This window comes from Orbilia oligospora (assembly GCF_000225545.1).
Source record: "Orbilia oligospora ATCC 24927 unplaced genomic scaffold scaffold00210, whole genome shotgun sequence".
NCBI classification, from domain to species: domain Eukaryota; kingdom Fungi; phylum Ascomycota; class Orbiliomycetes; order Orbiliales; family Orbiliaceae; genus Orbilia; species Orbilia oligospora.
Genome location: NW_011645767.1, coordinates 349738 through 366671, shown reverse-complemented (window position 1 = coordinate 366671; position 16934 = coordinate 349738). Strand labels below are relative to the sequence as shown.

The 16934-nt window shown below is 43.6% G+C and overlaps 8 protein-coding genes across 8 annotated transcripts; 6 read left to right on the top strand and 2 right to left on the bottom strand.

Moving 5' to 3' along the window:
* Positions 1-361: 361 nt before the first annotated feature.
* AOL_s00210g96 (uncharacterized protein) lies at positions 362-2333 on the top strand (the record flags this gene model as incomplete). Its single annotated transcript, XM_011128898.1, has 4 exons — positions 362-920; positions 977-1191; positions 1267-1829; positions 1904-2333. The coding sequence occupies 4 exons, from the start codon at positions 362-364 to the stop codon at positions 2331-2333; spliced, it is 1767 nt and encodes a 588-aa protein (XP_011127200.1).
* Positions 2334-2785: 452 nt separating this feature from the next.
* Positions 2786-3378, bottom strand: AOL_s00210g95 (uncharacterized protein; the record flags this gene model as incomplete). Its single annotated transcript, XM_011128897.1, has 3 exons — positions 2786-3079; positions 3171-3311; positions 3376-3378. 3 exons carry the CDS (start codon positions 3376-3378, stop codon positions 2786-2788), a joined length of 438 nt encoding a protein of 145 aa, XP_011127199.1.
* Positions 3379-4553: 1175 nt separating this feature from the next.
* On the top strand, positions 4554-6497 carry AOL_s00210g94 (uncharacterized protein; the record flags this gene model as incomplete). The annotated part of the gene is made up of 1 exon (XM_011128896.1): positions 4554-6497. One exon carries the CDS (start codon positions 4554-4556, stop codon positions 6495-6497), a length of 1944 nt encoding a protein of 647 aa, XP_011127198.1.
* Positions 6498-7723: 1226 nt separating this feature from the next.
* On the top strand, positions 7724-9224 carry AOL_s00210g93 (uncharacterized protein; the record flags this gene model as incomplete). The annotated part of the gene is made up of 2 exons (XM_011128895.1): positions 7724-7775; positions 7864-9224. The coding sequence occupies 2 exons, from the start codon at positions 7724-7726 to the stop codon at positions 9222-9224; spliced, it is 1413 nt and encodes a 470-aa protein (XP_011127197.1).
* Positions 9225-10093: 869 nt separating this feature from the next.
* AOL_s00210g92 (uncharacterized protein) lies at positions 10094-10581 on the top strand (the record flags this gene model as incomplete). The annotated part of the gene is made up of 2 exons (XM_011128894.1): positions 10094-10123; positions 10180-10581. The coding sequence occupies 2 exons, from the start codon at positions 10094-10096 to the stop codon at positions 10579-10581; spliced, it is 432 nt and encodes a 143-aa protein (XP_011127196.1).
* Positions 10582-11991: 1410 nt separating this feature from the next.
* On the top strand, positions 11992-13807 carry AOL_s00210g91 (uncharacterized protein; the record flags this gene model as incomplete). The annotated part of the gene is made up of 2 exons (XM_011128893.1): positions 11992-12167; positions 12298-13807. The coding sequence occupies 2 exons, from the start codon at positions 11992-11994 to the stop codon at positions 13805-13807; spliced, it is 1686 nt and encodes a 561-aa protein (XP_011127195.1).
* A 991-nt stretch (positions 13808-14798) lies between these two features.
* Positions 14799-15807, top strand: AOL_s00210g90 (uncharacterized protein; the record flags this gene model as incomplete). The annotated part of the gene is made up of 3 exons (XM_011128892.1): positions 14799-14843; positions 14925-15710; positions 15769-15807. 3 exons carry the CDS (start codon positions 14799-14801, stop codon positions 15805-15807), a joined length of 870 nt encoding a protein of 289 aa, XP_011127194.1.
* A 10-nt stretch (positions 15808-15817) lies between these two features.
* Positions 15818-16129, bottom strand: AOL_s00210g89 (uncharacterized protein; the record flags this gene model as incomplete). Its single annotated transcript, XM_011128891.1, has 1 exon — positions 15818-16129. One exon carries the CDS (start codon positions 16127-16129, stop codon positions 15818-15820), a length of 312 nt encoding a protein of 103 aa, XP_011127193.1.
* Between the last annotated feature and the right edge of the window lie 805 nt (positions 16130-16934).

The window sequence follows — 16934 nt, the reverse complement described above, 5'->3', positions numbered from 1 at the left end:
AATATTATATCAATTCTGCTCTTGTAAATTTAAAATTATAACTTAATCTTAGAGTTCTAGTTACGTGACACGGCGTGTTTCCTATCGATTAACGCTGGCCTACAGCAAGCTACTAAGTACTGACCTAAGTTCACAGGTACCTAGGTACTACTTAAGTCTACATCACAGCTGCGCAGCATAAACACCTTCCGGACGTACTTTCACATCTCTTAATCAGAGAGCACCGGGCTCGAGCCAATTAACCCTCAATCAATATCTATCTAAGTAAATACTTACCTACCTCCTACACAGCAGAAATTAAGTTATGCTAGCCGTCAAAAATCTAACTATTGGCTGAATCTTAGTTAAGACAAGATACAAAATGCCTTCTCACACAGAGAAGGTTGCAGAACTGCTCGCCCGTCCACTGCCTCAAATCATCCAGCGGGACGACACTGATCCCGAAAATACCCCCACAGACGATAGTATCCATCCTGATCACATCTTCTTCTGGGATGGATTTGTCGAAGACGTTAAAAAGACAATATCAGAAACGGATTTATCGCAAGATGTATCCCTGACGGATGCCCCGGAAGGTGAATGCATCATTGTAGGCAATAGGTTTGCCCTAACAGGTCGATTTAATGCGAATGTTGGAGTTCCATTAGCGAAGGCATTCATCGCTACATCTGGCACTAGGGAGGAATTGAAGAACCTGAGGTTTGCTGATGCAGAAGTTGTGCCGTTGTTTCAGAGGTTTGGTGCTCCAGATGTAGTTTTGGTTGAATTAAAAAAAGAAGGGGGGGATATCAAACCCTTGCTGAAGGCCGTTGGGGAAATCAAAAGGTTTTGGACGGCAAAGGGTTTTAATGATATTCGGGTATCTGAAGGAGAAAAGGGTTTGGGGAGAGAGTTTTTAAAGAACTATGTGAAAGAGATTGGTAAATCCATCTTTATTTATATCTTCAAGTATTCTATTAACATATTCTATGAGTAGGTCAGCTCGCAAAGTTCATGCACTGTATTAACCTTAGATACGGGTTTATTTCAAACTACGAAAGCACCATATTCGTGAGACGTACGGGAGCTAGAAGATTTGAACTTACGGATCCAATTGGGTTTCACGATGCCGGACCTACAGTTAGACAGTGCTTTTATCATTTTGGTACCTTGCTTGTAGATGATCCTGGCTTTGAATATACAGGTCGAATGGTGAAACTTAGAGATGTTGAGACTTCCTCTAATTCCTTCAATACATCTTTGTGGGTAGGCTAACTCATAGATAAGCTCAGGATCCCACCATCTAGAGACAGTACGGACTCCCCGCCAGTGTATTCGGAACCAGCACCAGAGAATGAGGGTCAAGAGGAGGACGATGAAGGGACAGAAAACCGAGGGGAGGAATTTAGGCCAAGTCAAGGGCCTACGGCTGGATCTATGGCTGTCACTACAGTCCCTACCGAAGACTGTGGAGATGTTAAGCACGAAGAAGCCGGGCCGATAGAGCAGGCCCTGTCGATACAGAACGAAGATACTCCCGCCAGTATTGGGCATAGTCGAGCTCAGAGCCCTAGGGAGAAAGAAACGCCAGATGCCACCGTTGAGCAATCATCACCAGTACAAGAAAGCATTGCCACTGCAGTTACCCCCGCTGACGTCTCGGGCAAGCCAAGAAAAATCTCGGATATCACTTGCAGGTCTGTTGTATTCAAGAATGAGACGGACACCTATATATTCGATATCGTAGAAACAGTTAAAGAGAATCACCATAACGGGAAGAAGGTTTTCCGCGCAACCTTAGAGGGACAGGAGGTTATTGCCAAATTCTGGCCGGAGAGTTTATTTAAGCTGTAATCCCCCTACCCCCTTCCTTTTTGCTCTTGGAAATTGAATTACTCAAACTAATATGCTATCAACAATTTAGTTATACACGTGAAAGAAACACCTACCATCATCTCCCTCCAAGTCCATACTTTCCTCAAATGATTGCATATGGTGATTTAATCCTATCTCACTCATTGGAGAGGGGCTATATTCTTGTCATAACCCAAGAAAAAGGCATTCAGCTCGGATACAAGATGATAGAGCAAACTCCCAAAGCAGAGAAGAGGAGAATCAGAAACGCATTGATCAAGGCAGTTAAAGTTTTGAGAGAGAGGGATTCCATGCATGGAGACCCACAACCGTCGAATGTTTTATGGGATTCGGGGACTGGCAAGCTGAAATTATTGGACTTTGAGATTATGTGGGAGAATTATGACGAGGATCCGGCGGACAAGGTTGAAGTTTTGGGGATTTTGGGGAAGATTGACGACGGTGATAGTGATGACAAGGCTATTGATGTGGGGGAGTGAGGCAGCCTTTCTGTTTGACTGTGCTTATCATAGCTCTGGGCTTTTGTATATTTTATCAAGTGCCGGTTTCCTAGCCTGCTACTATTCTATCTGTATTCGGCAAGCCATCGAGCCGGAAGAAATGAACTCTGGCACTAATGGGTTTTTGAGGATTCGGACTTCGAGAAAAACTCTAGCCTTGGGCCTGGCCAATGGGCGAGAGGTGTTTTCGATGATATCTGTTCTCTTGTTTGCCGTCAACTTCTAGTGACTAGTCTTAGAGATTCAAAAAAAAAAAAAATAGTAGTCATAGCCTAGATATACAGACTATGACCTCCATTTGCTACACATATCTTAGCCACCAAGATACCTCAAGGCTTGAAAGCTCAATTCCTCGATTATAACTGTTCACCGCTTCCCCAATCAGGATCATATATACCATTAATCCATTAAGATTCTTCTTCTTCTTCTTCTTAGTTACCCCTTCCCCTACCGCCTCTACCACCGCCACCTCTCCCTCTAAACTCTCCTCTTCCACTACCTCTCCCTCGGTCACCTCTATGATCACCCCGTCCACCGGCACCTCCACCACCTCTTCTGTTTCCGCCGCCTCTATCACCACCACCGGACCGATGATGATCCCCACTAGCGGCTTGTTGTGCTTGTTGTTCTTTTACTATATCGATAATTTCGTCCGGAACACGGAGGTATTTGATGTTATTTCCTCGGACATAAGCTTCAGGGAGGCGGTGAAAGGTTTCGCCGTCCTAGTATAGATCGTTAGGAACAGTATTTGAAAAGCTATATACAGCTTTCGTGGCGTGTTTATGGAGGGAATGAGGGGCGGAAATGACGTACAGGACTTGTTTGGATCACCTCCTTGAGTGTAAGGTTCATCCACGTATCGCAGGAGACTAAATGGCCGTTCAGAGTTTCGCCGTTCTTGAGTTCGACGAGGAGAGGGTGGCCTTGGACGGTTGTTAGGAGGGTTAAGGGAAGCTGGAGGTATGGTGGGTGTTAGCTGTAGATCTTGCTTGGGTGTGGATAGGTGGGTGTGACTGACCATTGTGGAGGATGTGAGTGGGTGGCAGTACACCCGGGTGTTAGAGGGGTAGAAGTGAAGGTATTGGAAACCTTCTGATGTGGATGGATGTTTAGGATGAAGCTGGAGGATGGGATTGGATATGATGATGATGTTGGTGGTGGGTGGTGTGGGTTGGGAGCTTTGCTGTGGTTAGTTCGTTAGCGTGGGTCGCGAACGGTACGCATTGGTTGAAGGGTTTGGAGTTTCTTTTTGCATAGTTGGTGACAACGCGGTTTTTCGGTGTTGGATTTTTGACGAGGGCCGACTTGATGATACAGCGCTGCAAGATTGCATTGCGACGATGTTATAATCAATAATAATACATATTTACTTCCGTTATCTAATTTTCGTGTAGCTGTCTTTATTCTAGGTGTATTAAATGGATGGGAAGGATGGTTTGGCAAGGTAATTCTCATATTAGCTATATTAGGTTCACTTGTAGATATCTGACTTTTTCATTTATTTAACCAATAAATACTTAAGTATATAAAGATTACATCTCGTTTGTCCTTTCTTTTCCTTCTTTTTTTATCGAAAAAAAAAGCCAAGCTCGGGAAGGTAATCTGAGAGAGTAAGCATATAGGCATTTCCTAGTACTAAAAGCGGTTTACATTGCTCTAGAAGCTAAGGTGTAATCGAAAAATGTATCCATGTAACCTATTTAATATTTAACCGCTTACAACCGTTGACCATATATTTACTGCAACGCGATCGTATCTGCGATGGCTTGCATATGGGACCATAGTGTTGTGCCACATTCAAACGTGACGTTTTAGAGGCGGGGTCAAAGGATCCAGGAGCCATAATTCCTATTTAAATACCAACATGACCCATTCGATTCTTGAATATTATTTCCTATTTCTACGTTTATTCTTGAACGAAGCTTATAAATCTATAATATTCTAGTTTTGTGGCATCAATACTTTTCGGCATTCGAGCCTCTCGTTTTCTATTGTATAAAAATAAATAGCTCTCTGCGGCTCTTATTACTGTTTATAAAATATTGGTACCAACTGCCTAGCAAACGAACGTCAAAAAAACTGCAAAGAAGGGGCACTTAAAATTGAATACATCATCTATTCCGGAACTAGCATTGAATGAGGGTACATAATCAATTAGGTCTAGATATATAAACGAAGTGCGCAAAATTCGAAATAATGGCATCCTTAGTCGGTCTATCTCAGGCGCCGGAAACCCTCTATCTTATTCTTGAGTATCTCGAAAACAAAGACTTATTTTCCCTCCTTCTAACATGTAAATCTCTTTATCCTGCTTGTTATTGCGAATTGTGGTCCATGTTAGGCTTTGGCGGCTTCAATCCTATTAATCCTACAAGGCGGACCGTGTCTTCCAAAGGGTATGCGCGATTTCGGGACGCTATAGACACTTTTGGAGCCGATAATCTTGGGTTCAAATATACCAAGTTCCTGGGTCTTGGCGCTTCCCTATTTCAGAACAAATATCGCAGATTAGGTCTCGGAAAGAAACTGGGCGACTTACTCGAGACTGGGAAATTGGCACCTAGGGTTGTCCGTGTACGTCTTCATCCTTGGGGTAGGTGTTCCTTGAAATCAATTACAGCTAGCTCCAACATGAGCCCTGGTATATTTCGCTATAACTGGTGCGATACTAAGAGTTTGGAAGTTGTAGATATTCCTCAAGAGTTCAAGGAAGAAGTGGGTCATATACTTGTCGGATTGAAAACTTATTCCAAAACGAAGTCGCCAGAAGATTTGTCAATTTCTCTTCAGACGGAACTTGTTCACTCGATACCACAGCTCTTCGACCTAGAAAAGATTACCACATACGAGTTAGCCGTATATTTTTATGAGAGGGGTAGAAAGAAGAGTTGGAGCACCCCTGATAGCCATAATAACATCGGTGATCATATACTCGAATTAAAAAGCCTCCTCGCTGGAATGACAAATCTGAAGCACTTTTCTTGGAATATGAATTTCCGTTCCACTTACAGGGATGTTTTTCTGATTGAAAAGTTTGCGACAGAATTTGATGAACTCCAAGCGGTCTTCACAAAGATGCAATATCTCGAATCATTGGCATTGTTGGACTACCTTTTCCATCCTTCGTTCTTTCTTATTCCGCCTAAGACCGTTAAGAAACTGGAATACGGAGGGAATTTATCGAATATTTGGTGGAGACGATTTGCAAAATACCCCTTCATAGGCGTTGAGGATCTGTTTATACATGCAGTGGAGCCATTTAAGGGCTATCCTACGAATGGGTTTCTACCTCCAGACTCCATCGAGGACGTCAATACTCTTTTGCTAGGAGAGGTCGCAATAACCGGATTAAAAAAGTGCACTCTCGGTATATGCGACGAGGAGAGTAGCTCCCGACCACTCGATCTGGGAGAATGTATCCTTCAGAAGAACAGGGATCTCGAACACAGCATTTCAAATGCGATCGCTGAGAATAGGGCCCATATGCTTGTTCTTCGAGCTTATAGCAAAATTTCTGACAAACTATTCGACTACAGCTCACTAATAACTCACAAATATACACCAAAATTTGTGGAGAGCGCCCCAGGGGATGAATCTCGTTTCAATGAACAAATCAAAGAGGAGTGTACACGAGCGCTACTTCATGGCTCAAAGCCTGTAGGCCTGGAAGACTGGAAGGCTGCGCGAACCCGAGCGAGAGAATTCGCTCAAAGGTGCCAATTCGAGCTTCAAAATAAGCTTTTTACGTGTATAGACATGGTTTCAGACGATTACGCTCTTCGGCTTGCGAATGGAGAAGACTTGGACCGGAGCAGTTTCGAAGAGACATGCTTCAAAATGTTTTCGAAAGGTCCGAACTTGGAGGACGTTCGTAAACTAACAGATGCACGTAATCAAGCCTCGCGGGCCGTAAGTGCCTGTCTGAATCGTTTCAGGGTTAGTCTGAACGATAAAGATGATAAAGAGCAATTTATCAAAATGTATAAGGAGAAGGATTTCCAGATTGGAGATGCCGAGATTGAGAGTGCCGTCGACCGGTGGACGCGAAAGATGATCGAAAATATTGAGGAGGGAGAGGAGTCCGGGAATCCCCCGCTGATGATGGAAGACGATTCGGATAGTTCTTTGGAAGATACATGAAGTAGTTAGAGTAAAGTGCGGAGCAGTGCGCGGTCACTTAGCCTGCTCATACCATTTTCAGGTGGCCCCGCTGGGGAGGCATGCGTGGGCGTAAAGTTATGGGACTAGTACTTGCATGCCAGTCAATAACTTCGAACTGTATAGAGACTAATTGGTACGCTAATGTTTTGGTAAGACGGTCGACTACGGGATTCTGAAAGTTAAATAGTAACATAAAGATATTAGATACCTAATTGAATACTTGAGTACTTAATTACTGCATTGTGCATGTGACTGCCGGGATATATAACAGAGCTGCCAACTCAATTCCGGTGCTATAGCTATAGATTGTAGCCGATACTTGGGAGTATATAAAAATTTACTATAAGCTTATATCTATCAACTATGTAACAAATGATATGAGGAATAGAGAGTATTTTAGTTTTTCATTTCACGAATTTGGGGTTCGAAATAAATTATCATTCTGGTGGCTTCCTGAGTGTGTTATTTTGGCCATCCGTTACCCGAAAGTGGGACATGGTTTAGACTAAAGACCAACCTGCCGGTGGATACTACTTAACTAGTTGCATTGGAAAACACTCCACGTGTCGTCGGCCAGACTTTGAGTAACTGTTTAACTAGGCGGAGGCCGCTCTTTGATACCACGTTCGAGCTCACAACGACCCTGGTAACACAGCCAGGCTGCGGGTGAGAAACACACTAATTGCGGGCTTGCTGCAAGATTATGCAGGATACTTTTGTTATCCGAAAAATGCAACCTACCGCCATCATCTTTGCATCATGACGACATATCTTACCACGTTTCAAAAGGTTCGTGCATTTCATGCGATATCGCATTGAGCTGCGGACTGCTTCGCTCTGGGAATGTGTTTACACTAGTCCCCATGCGTATATGGATATGCGCATGCCTGTTTATAAATTTACGTAAAGACGATGAATTCGCGAACAATAGCTAATCGATTTAAGATCCGAATAGTCGTTTTTCCAATATGGCTGAGAGGGTCTCCGGTCTAGGCTAAGAATCATTCCCTATTGCCGCATCTAATTGCCGATTATGATTATTGGCGCTCTGTTTCCGGCGGCAAAGTGGCATCTATATATCGTGGAGTGACCATCGAGTTTCAAGTTTGTACAATTGTGAGAACACTAGCTAGTCTAGCTCGAGAGACTACGACTCAAAAACGAAGCCAGATTTATAAAACGAAGGAGTTGCCGTAGAGCAAAAAATGCATTTAAGAGAAGGATCACCCGATACCCAAAAGCGAGAGCGAAAGCTGGGTATGGCTTATTTTTAACCCCCTTTTCTAACCCGATTACTTTAAATTCGTATAAATATCTATAAATTTACTAATAAAATATTCCACAGGATTCTACGAAAAATTCCGTGTGGCCCTCCACGACCTTGGTTATTACAACAATGTCTCAATCATTGCTCGGTATTCCGATACAAAAAAGATCTTGAATTCATGGCCTCAGTCGATTCTCCGCGGGTTTAGCTATGCTATTCAAAACCACCCTGAATTGTCGACAACGGTCATTCGGGATGAAGATGAGACTCTTTACTTCCAACGCCTCTCGACAGTCAACCTCGAGCAGCTTGTTACTTTTAAGTCTCTAGAAGATATTGAAGGAGAAGGAGTGGACGCGAAGTTAATAACGTTAAGTACCAGCGAGAACAACAAAGGATTCCAGAATACTTCAACGACACCGTCATGGAGGGCTATTGCGCTGCGGGAGTCGAGTGACTCCTTTAGGATCGCTTTCATTTGGCACCATGTGATAGGGGATGGCAGAAGCGGTTTAGCTATTCATAAAACTCTTCTCGAGGCATTCCGGCTGTTCGAGGATGATATGGACTGCAAGAGTAACCGGCCGGCTACCACACTCGACTTTACACGCGTGCCAGCGTCAATAAAACAGCTGTTCGCATCGATGGAAGAAATGCTCCCGAATTCATCCGCTCCTGTACCAACAAGTCCTCTTCAAGGTAAAAAATGGGCGGGGGAAAATTACAGCGACCATAGTCCGATCCTTACAGAGCTAGGACACATCAGGATATCGGCAAATTCCGTGGAAAAGGTTCTCACCAAATGTCGAAAGTATGGGACAACAATGACAGCACTTCTCCAAGCTATTGTGGCAAAAGCTTTGCTAGATCAAGTTCCCTATGACCGCATCCGCACGGCCGTAGCGGTTTCTCTCCGCAGGTTTTTTGATCCAACTCTTGGAATTGATGATTCTGTCATGGGATTATGGATAAGCACATACACTACCGAATACCATAAAACACAGTTTCATCAGAACGCCGAGGGACTTGACAATTTATGGCAAATTTCTCGGGAAAATACAGCACAGATAAAAAGGGTGGTAGAGAACGGTGGGAAGGACGTCGAAATTATGGGTCTCGTGGGCGTAAACGATTATAGCGCTGCGGTCAAATCAAGGGTCGGACAACCACGCGATAATAGTTTTGGACTTACGAATCTCGGGGTTTTTAAGGCGGCGTCCACAAACGAAAAATATGGAGGTATTATACTTGACGACATGTTTTTTTCACAATCATGTCATGCGAATGGTGCGGCATTCCAGATTTGTATCGTAACGGTACAGGACGGCGATATGAACATCGTTTTTAATTGGCAGAAGGGGATGGTTAGGCATGAGGAAATAGGTGGTGTTCTGAGCGGGGTAAAGGATTTGATGGGGCAAATCACCTCTAGTGAATGAGTTTTTGTGAGCCGGTGGTGTGAATGTCGCACTACGGGGTTGGAGTTATCAGGCTTGTCGGAGTTGAGGATAGATTACATATGCTCATGAAGTGTTTTTAAAATCCTCGGGATACCGATAAGAGATTTTCTTGAAGTTTCTATCTCTGATTACTTAAGATCCAGTTTTGAAGGATCAAAAAAACCGCCTAAGTCTGAGAATTTAATGCGATCTTCGCAAATGACCTTCAAAGAACCCTAGTCGCGAGCTAGAAGTCGGCCTGAGATCGTTCGATAAGCCAAGGCTGAGCGTTGGCAGGGATACAAACATAACCTGCAGATGCCCCGCACTTGTGACTTGGGAAGCCTCACCGTCGATGCAAGATACATTAGTATCCCTGTAATAGTAATGAAACTTTTTAGAACGGCGGAAACCTGCAGCACCTGCTACCAAGGAAGATGAATATATGAGGCTTGCTGAAACAATCCCATCGGCCATCGATCCGATGGCTATAGTTCTGCTATTTGTTTCGCGATCGATCTCTCAGACGCCCTGTGTGTGCTACGTGGTTGCTGTGCTTAATTAATTGTCATTGACCGCATCATATCCCGAAGATGGGATCAAGGAAATAAATCTTATGATTGTGTTTATTTTAATAAATTTAGCATAGCGAAATTTTGGAGTATAAAAAGCATGATAACCATCCTCTCCTTATCGTGAGAAGTTTATGCTGTATGCCATAGAATAATATCTAGAATTGCTCAAAATCAATCACGGAACAGCAACCCTTTTGGATAAGAATTCAACATTTATCTGTAGCCGATGACTAGACGAATATAGATAAATCTTGTAGTTTATATCCAAAAAATAACCCCGCATAGAACCCCAGAATGATTGACGAAGCTATCCAAAACAGTAAGGTAAGTTTCTGCATGATATCCTGGTTTGCCACACTCGAGTCTGACAGTAAAATTAGCGCCACAGTGGCACTGAAACACCACGAGAATTGATGATCGAAATTGATTTTGACGACGAAAACGCCAAGAGTATTGACCTCGTAGCAATTGAAAGAACATGGTCAAAAAGACTAGAGCAACTTGAAATCAAATTAAATCCTTACAATACTGAGCTCGTCCCGTCGATTTCTCACGAAAACATCCCATCCGAGCCTCTAGCAAGATGGTACTGCGAGACAACAGCCGACGGCTTTTTCCATGATATAGGAGAAGTTCGAAAGCTTTCAAAGTTTCCCAACATCTACCTAGATTGTAAAAACCAAGATCAAAGATTTGGTGTGTATGGGAGAAATATTGGAAGTGACGCAGGCGCAACTTGCGGCTTAATATCAGAGGTCTCAAGAGGGCTTTCTCGGCTCTGATTTATCAGTGCAATACGTATTAGCACAATCTTCTCTTTCCCAATTTGGTCTCGGAGCCATACACTCATCCACCAATAAAAGAGGTTTCCCTACATTTCTGTTTTTGCTCCCTTTCCTAGGCTTGGGGTGTTTTGATTAAGGCGTTTTGGTTTGAATGGACGGATTAAGGAACTGTATCAAAATTTCTGCGAGGCTTGATATTTATAATTTGTTTTACACCGGCTGGTTTTGTAAAAATAATTCAAAGAGGATCTATGAACGGTTTTAGATGCACTCGCCCTGAAAACTATGCAAACAGGAACTGATCTCTGCTGCACTCACATGTATATAGACTATCTGTCAATGAAAGGCTAAAAATCCCCAATATATAGAAGTTTAAAATATATACTAAGATTTAATTACTATCTAAGCTCGATTTAACAAGCCATCTGAATATTAAGACCGTGATGTTAATAGTCGTCGGTTTAGGTGGAAGGTAGATCTTCCAATAGGAAGCCGGTAGCGACATACATCGTATCGAATTGCTGATTGGGCAGGTGCAACACAGACGGGATGTGATATTTTGAAACCATGCAAGATATTTCACATGAAAAAAAAAACTCCCCCAATCGATCTGGAGCAATTGCATGTACTGCGGTTTTATGGTCAATTGGTTCCTTTGAGAAGCATTTAATTTTTGTAACTGGGGCCAATAGCCGGCTAATAGCGATAAAAAAATCGATATAACGACATGTCGACATAGCTTGTGTTCGGCATGGGTGGTTGAATCCTTCGAACTGAGCTCGGAGAGAACTGGAATTTGTCCCGGCCCGCAACTGTAAACAATAAAAGATTGTATTATCACAGCCAAAATTTGTATGGTCGGCGAATATAACCCCCAAATACCTATACGTCCTGATTCTAACAAATAGACTAATGCTCATATTAACATCGCACGTCAGAATTCTAGCAGGTGCAATCGCCGTTCGTATCGACGTACGTCAATTCTCAAAAGGTTGTGAATGTTGTGTCCCAGCCTTTTGGGAAAAAGGGTGCATCCTAGTCTCTTGGCCGCCAAACGGTGCAGGAAGGCTGAAAGACTTCGCCAAAACAGACCTGCTAACTAGCCCATCGACTCATCATTGTCAGTGCCGGCACTCCGATCTTCTCTCCTACAACCACGAAGAAGTCTCGGGGATCGATTATAAACTGGAGACATGGACGCTGGCTCAAAACGCCACCCATGCATCGACTAAAACAGTCTCTTTGATCTTAACCTCTTTCCTATTCCATCCATTCAGGGTCCACCTACGAGCTTAAAGCAAGATTGCAATTATTGTTGCTGATCTAGCGCTCTAGCTACCTGGCTTGATGGCTTGCTGAGCACACACCACCCGCACATCCCCGCACTGTTACACAACACAAGTGTCGATGGCGGCCCGAGTTCGCAGGGACAATAGTGTCCCTGAAACTACTCCTCGACGACTATATTCCCCAAGAGAATGGGAAGAAAAGAAGCATATTATTGCAAAGTTAAAGGATGAGGGAAACGAGCAGGAGCAAATTTTAAGGGAACTTGAAAAACAGTTTCCAGAGTTTCGGCCAACGTATGTACTTTTTACCGCTTTCAAGATTTTCTGTCTACTACAAGTTTAGATCGAGGAAACTTGTTATAATCATGCAACGTTTTTCCAAGTGGTGAGGCTATAGCATGCTAAAAAATGATCGCTTAATTAGACTTCCCATGCTTAAAAAGCGAATGCGTGACTGGAAACTCACTTCATATCACAAAGAGCCCGATATTGCAGAAGCGGTTCGAATCACGGCCGACCGTGAAAAGCTGAATAAGAAAACAATTTTCACCATCGGCGATAAGAGGGTTACCCAAGAAGAGATACAGCGTTACCTGCGGCGGAAGGGTATTAGAAACCCGCGGGCCTGGGCATCAACTGTTGTTAAGCAGCCTGTTTCTGTTATTCAAATACACACACCTGGACCGTCGCGGCCATCCTCACCTAGTCCTGGGGCTTCGAGTGGGCGATCTGAAAGCTCAGATGACGTCGAAGAAATAGATCGGGCTTCTGAGCTTTCAGCCAATGCAACAGAGCGACGGTTATTCCAAGAAGCCTGTGATATCTTCGTATCCACGGCCTCGAGGGAGCATATTCGGCAAGTAGTTCGGGGACCCCACGAATCCCAGATGTTGGAGGCAGCAATATGGAACACCGACTACTACTGCGATATGTTGTTTGTTCTTGAAGACCTTAATCCTGGTCTGGCGGATTTGACCTCAGATGCCCTCAACGATTTCACAAACGGGATGTGGAAAGGCTGGGACTATCTCTTCGATGATAATATGATCGCCTTTACATATTTCAAGGAGGGCTTCGCTAGTCTGGATAGGCTAGTTCATAGTCATAACCGACGCTTTTTACCTGAGCTCCTAGAGATGCTCTTGAATCTACGCCTGGAGCCCCGAGTAGATGTTTTGCAGATACTGCTACAACACCTTGCCACGCTCTACAAGCATAGCGACCCAAAACTTTACGATGTCTTTCTCTCCCTCCTTTCCCTGGATAACTGGAGTCGTCTTGAAGTAGTCGAAAGACTCATGAACAAAGTATCAGAAAGGTTTAGTCGGAAGTTGGGCCCTGAGCACGCGGAGACCAAATCAATCCAAAAGGCACTTACACGTTCGGTGTTCCGAAAGCTACCCGTTTCCAAAGCCATCACCGAGCTCCAGGGTAGGGTGGCTGAAGAAGAAGAGGAGAACACCCAAGAACTTCTTTACAAAAAATGCAACGTTTGTATTGAATTAGCACTATGCTACCGTTCGAGAGGCGACCTGGTGCAAGTCGAGAGCTGGGTTTTACAAGCGATGTTACTATCCGAGCAGCTGATGTCAAGCTTCCACCAAGCGGATATTAGTGTTCGATGCCATAGAGTTATGTCATATGTTGAGAGGAACAAGGGGAACTGGCAAGCAGCTTACGGTCACTGGCAGTGTGCGGTGCTTAAATCTTCACTTGGGTTGGGCAGTACTGATTCTTTGACGGTTTTAGTGGAGTCTGAGCTGAGGGATTTTGTGAAACGAGCACAAAGAAATGGAGTCGTTTTGCTAGACAAATTTGCGGGGTTTGAGGATGAAGTTGATGATTTTCATAATCCAGATGTTGCACTTGAACCGGTTTCAGAGCCTTTGGAGTACTACTTCCATGATATTGTGGCGCCGGCGGTTTTAGGTTAAAATGACTATGTAAATAGTTACCAAATGAAATGTATTATTCTGGAAGTTTCGTGCGAAAGTTTTACTTAGTAGCCATTATCAACTATCTACTCTTGCAACCCAAAGTGATAAACCATATATATGTTAATAGATTTTAATAAGTACCAGTCTTTTATTGATTTGGGTGGATGCGTTTACGCATGGTAACATTCCGAAAAGCTCTAGCGATCTCGAACTACAAATTGGCATGATATTGATCTAGTCGACTGGTAAGCTATCGCTAGATCCTAGCTTGAGTACTCCTGACATCTAAATACTCAAGTACCTACATTCTACTCAAATAGTCAGTTTAGTAGCAAGTTTACCGAGTGACGCTAGAAGTAAAGGAATCGGATTCGTATTGTATAGAAAGCTGCATAAAGAGGCATCGTGTTTCAATGTAGCTGGTAGATAAACTACCTAAGTATCTATAATTTCTAGTCTCATGTCCGGCTTAGCCTCGAGGACAACCGCTAGTGTTATAGTCTTAGGGCCAACTGGTCTCGTTCCCATACGTTGCAAAGGGAGGCATTGACGAACCAGCCCGTGAAGTTATTGACCGCACGCGCACTCGATATTTTGGTCGGGGTTTAACTGCCGCAATAGGAGCCCAAAGACTTGATTAATTGCAAATACAGTTTCGCAATTTTTGATATCATTTGCATCTACATATGCAGATGCCGAATTTGATTATATTATCGTTCTCAACGTTATAAACCCGCGCTAGGCTTGCACAAGCTTGTGAGTTGTCGCTTGTTATAAAATTATGGCTGGCTTCGGCTTCCGGAACCGGACCCAAGCTATGTTATGGCGCGTCTTTATGGGGCTTAGTTTCTTGTTGCCTACTCCCTTCAAATACATTCATGATCTGTAAACTTACTATGATCCGCTTGACTACCGACAACCATCACCTCTCAAGCGAACGATAGTAGCAAGAGCGCCTTTCATCGGTTACGTAACTCTTTCACTAGCTATGGATAACCCTGTTGCCGCGAATGTCCTCGGAACCGCCGGAGCTGTAAGTTGATGTTACTAAATAATTGATAATACATTGATCTTGTCCAACCCAGTCCCTAAAAAATAACCTTTTTTGTCGCAGGTTTGCTGGTCTATCCAACTTATTCCCCAGATATGGATAAACTACCGCCGCCACCATACCACAGGCCTCCAACCTTCCATGATGCTTCTATGGGCATTTGCAGGGGTTCCACTTGGCATCTACAACGTCGTAAGCGGTTTTAACATTGCACTACAAATCCAGCCTCAGATTCTCACGTTCCTGAGTTTGGTTACATGGGCGCAATGTCATTACTACTCCTCAAAGTGGGATTTGAAAAAATGCCTAGGTGTAACTTCGGCTATTGGAATAACCCTTGGCGGCCTTGAAACAGGGTTGATATTCGCGCTTCGTATCCCTAAACGTAATGGACTTCAATGGCCCTTAACACTCATGGCGGTTCTCTCGGCTGTTTTTCTTTCCTTGGGGGTTCTAAGACATTACTGGGATATCTATACCCATAAAACTGTTAGGGGAATCAGTTTCTTGTTTGTGTTTATTGATGCGCTTGGAGACTTGACGAGTCTGGTGTCAATATTCTTCGAAAGACACCTGGACGTACTGGGCATGGTTATATATGGAAGCGAATTGATATTATGGATTGGGGTTATGGCTTGTGGCGGGTGGTTCAACCTGAAACCGTGGGTCGAAAGGTGGCTCAGAAAGAAGAGGGAGGAAGATTCGCAGATGGCTATGGGAAGTGATGAAGTTCAAAGACATAATGCTATTACAGAACATAATATGCCGTCATCAACATCAGTTTTCCGGACCCCGAGCTCAGAAGACAACGTTGTTGTCCGGAGAGGAGCCAGGACTAGCGAAATCGAGGTATAATACTATGTGTGAAATAGTCTCGGGGCTAAGTGTAAATTATAAAAACTTATAGATTTCAGTCGATGAAAAACTCGACTTCTTTCTCGCCTAAGGAACATGGTTTATCCTACCTTCGCATTAGTTTCACCGCTCTCTGCTAAATCGACGACTCTTCTGCTAGTAGTTGTAAAATAGCTCAAAAATGTGGCCTGGCATGTTTTGCAAGCTCCTAAAGGCTTATCCAGTCCTTTCGAAGTTAAACAAAGAGAAAAGACTACACCATCTTCATGAATTGGCATAACCGAAAGTGGAACTGTTTCCGCACAAGTTCCAACATTCCACTTTTCCAAAGCCCTGGACCAAACGCCTGTTTTCTCGCAGATGGCTCGACGGCATTTTTTGACAAAGTCGAGCGTATCTAGGTCTTTAGTCATTGGTTGAGAGGTGCCCAGCCATAAGAATGGGGCTCGTTGAGTTGAAGATCCGGGAATCGCTATCATGCCACAACATGCACGGGGGCGATCTTTATTTCTCTTTATGAACAATCTAACCCATTTTACGAGAATCTCTAGAACGTAAGTAAGGTAGAAGCCGTAGTCTATGCCATTCCCCGGCAGAATGTTAAGACCAATGAAAGGCTGAAGGAAAAGCGACAGGAGTGCTGCTAGGACACAAGCTTTGGACGTGATTGGTATCAAGATACCGTTATAATCAAGGAGGCCTAATGTCCGGATATCTCTGCAGCAAAAAAATGCGGTTAGCTCACTGCGGGTGCTTTAGTGTCGGGGGGTATCTACGCTTGGTTTTCCACCTTTTACTCGGGCACGATAGTTCCCTGACCAGTTGTCCTATAACTAGCCTATTTTTCCCCGTTAGTACTGTGCACATAGAGGTCAGCCAACTGACAATTTCGTCCTTATTCAAATTGGAGAGGCGATTTAAGTCTTTTATGGGTAGTGGATGCATTTGTAGTGTGGTTCTTGTTTGAAACTCTTAAACAAAGTAGTTGGGAGATATTCCGATTCGCGTTGCAATGTATACGGCTTTGAGACGATGTTTCAAAAGCTGGGGCTGTAGATTGACTCGGAAATTTAGTTCGTATACGTAATTTATGTACTCGTATGCCGTAAAAGGGCCGTGTACACTTAGTATTTGCTTTATAAGCACGGAAAAATGGGAACGAATGGTAGCTTCTGCCCATAGGTTGATTTGGAGTCACTGAAAGATTTAGAGGCTATG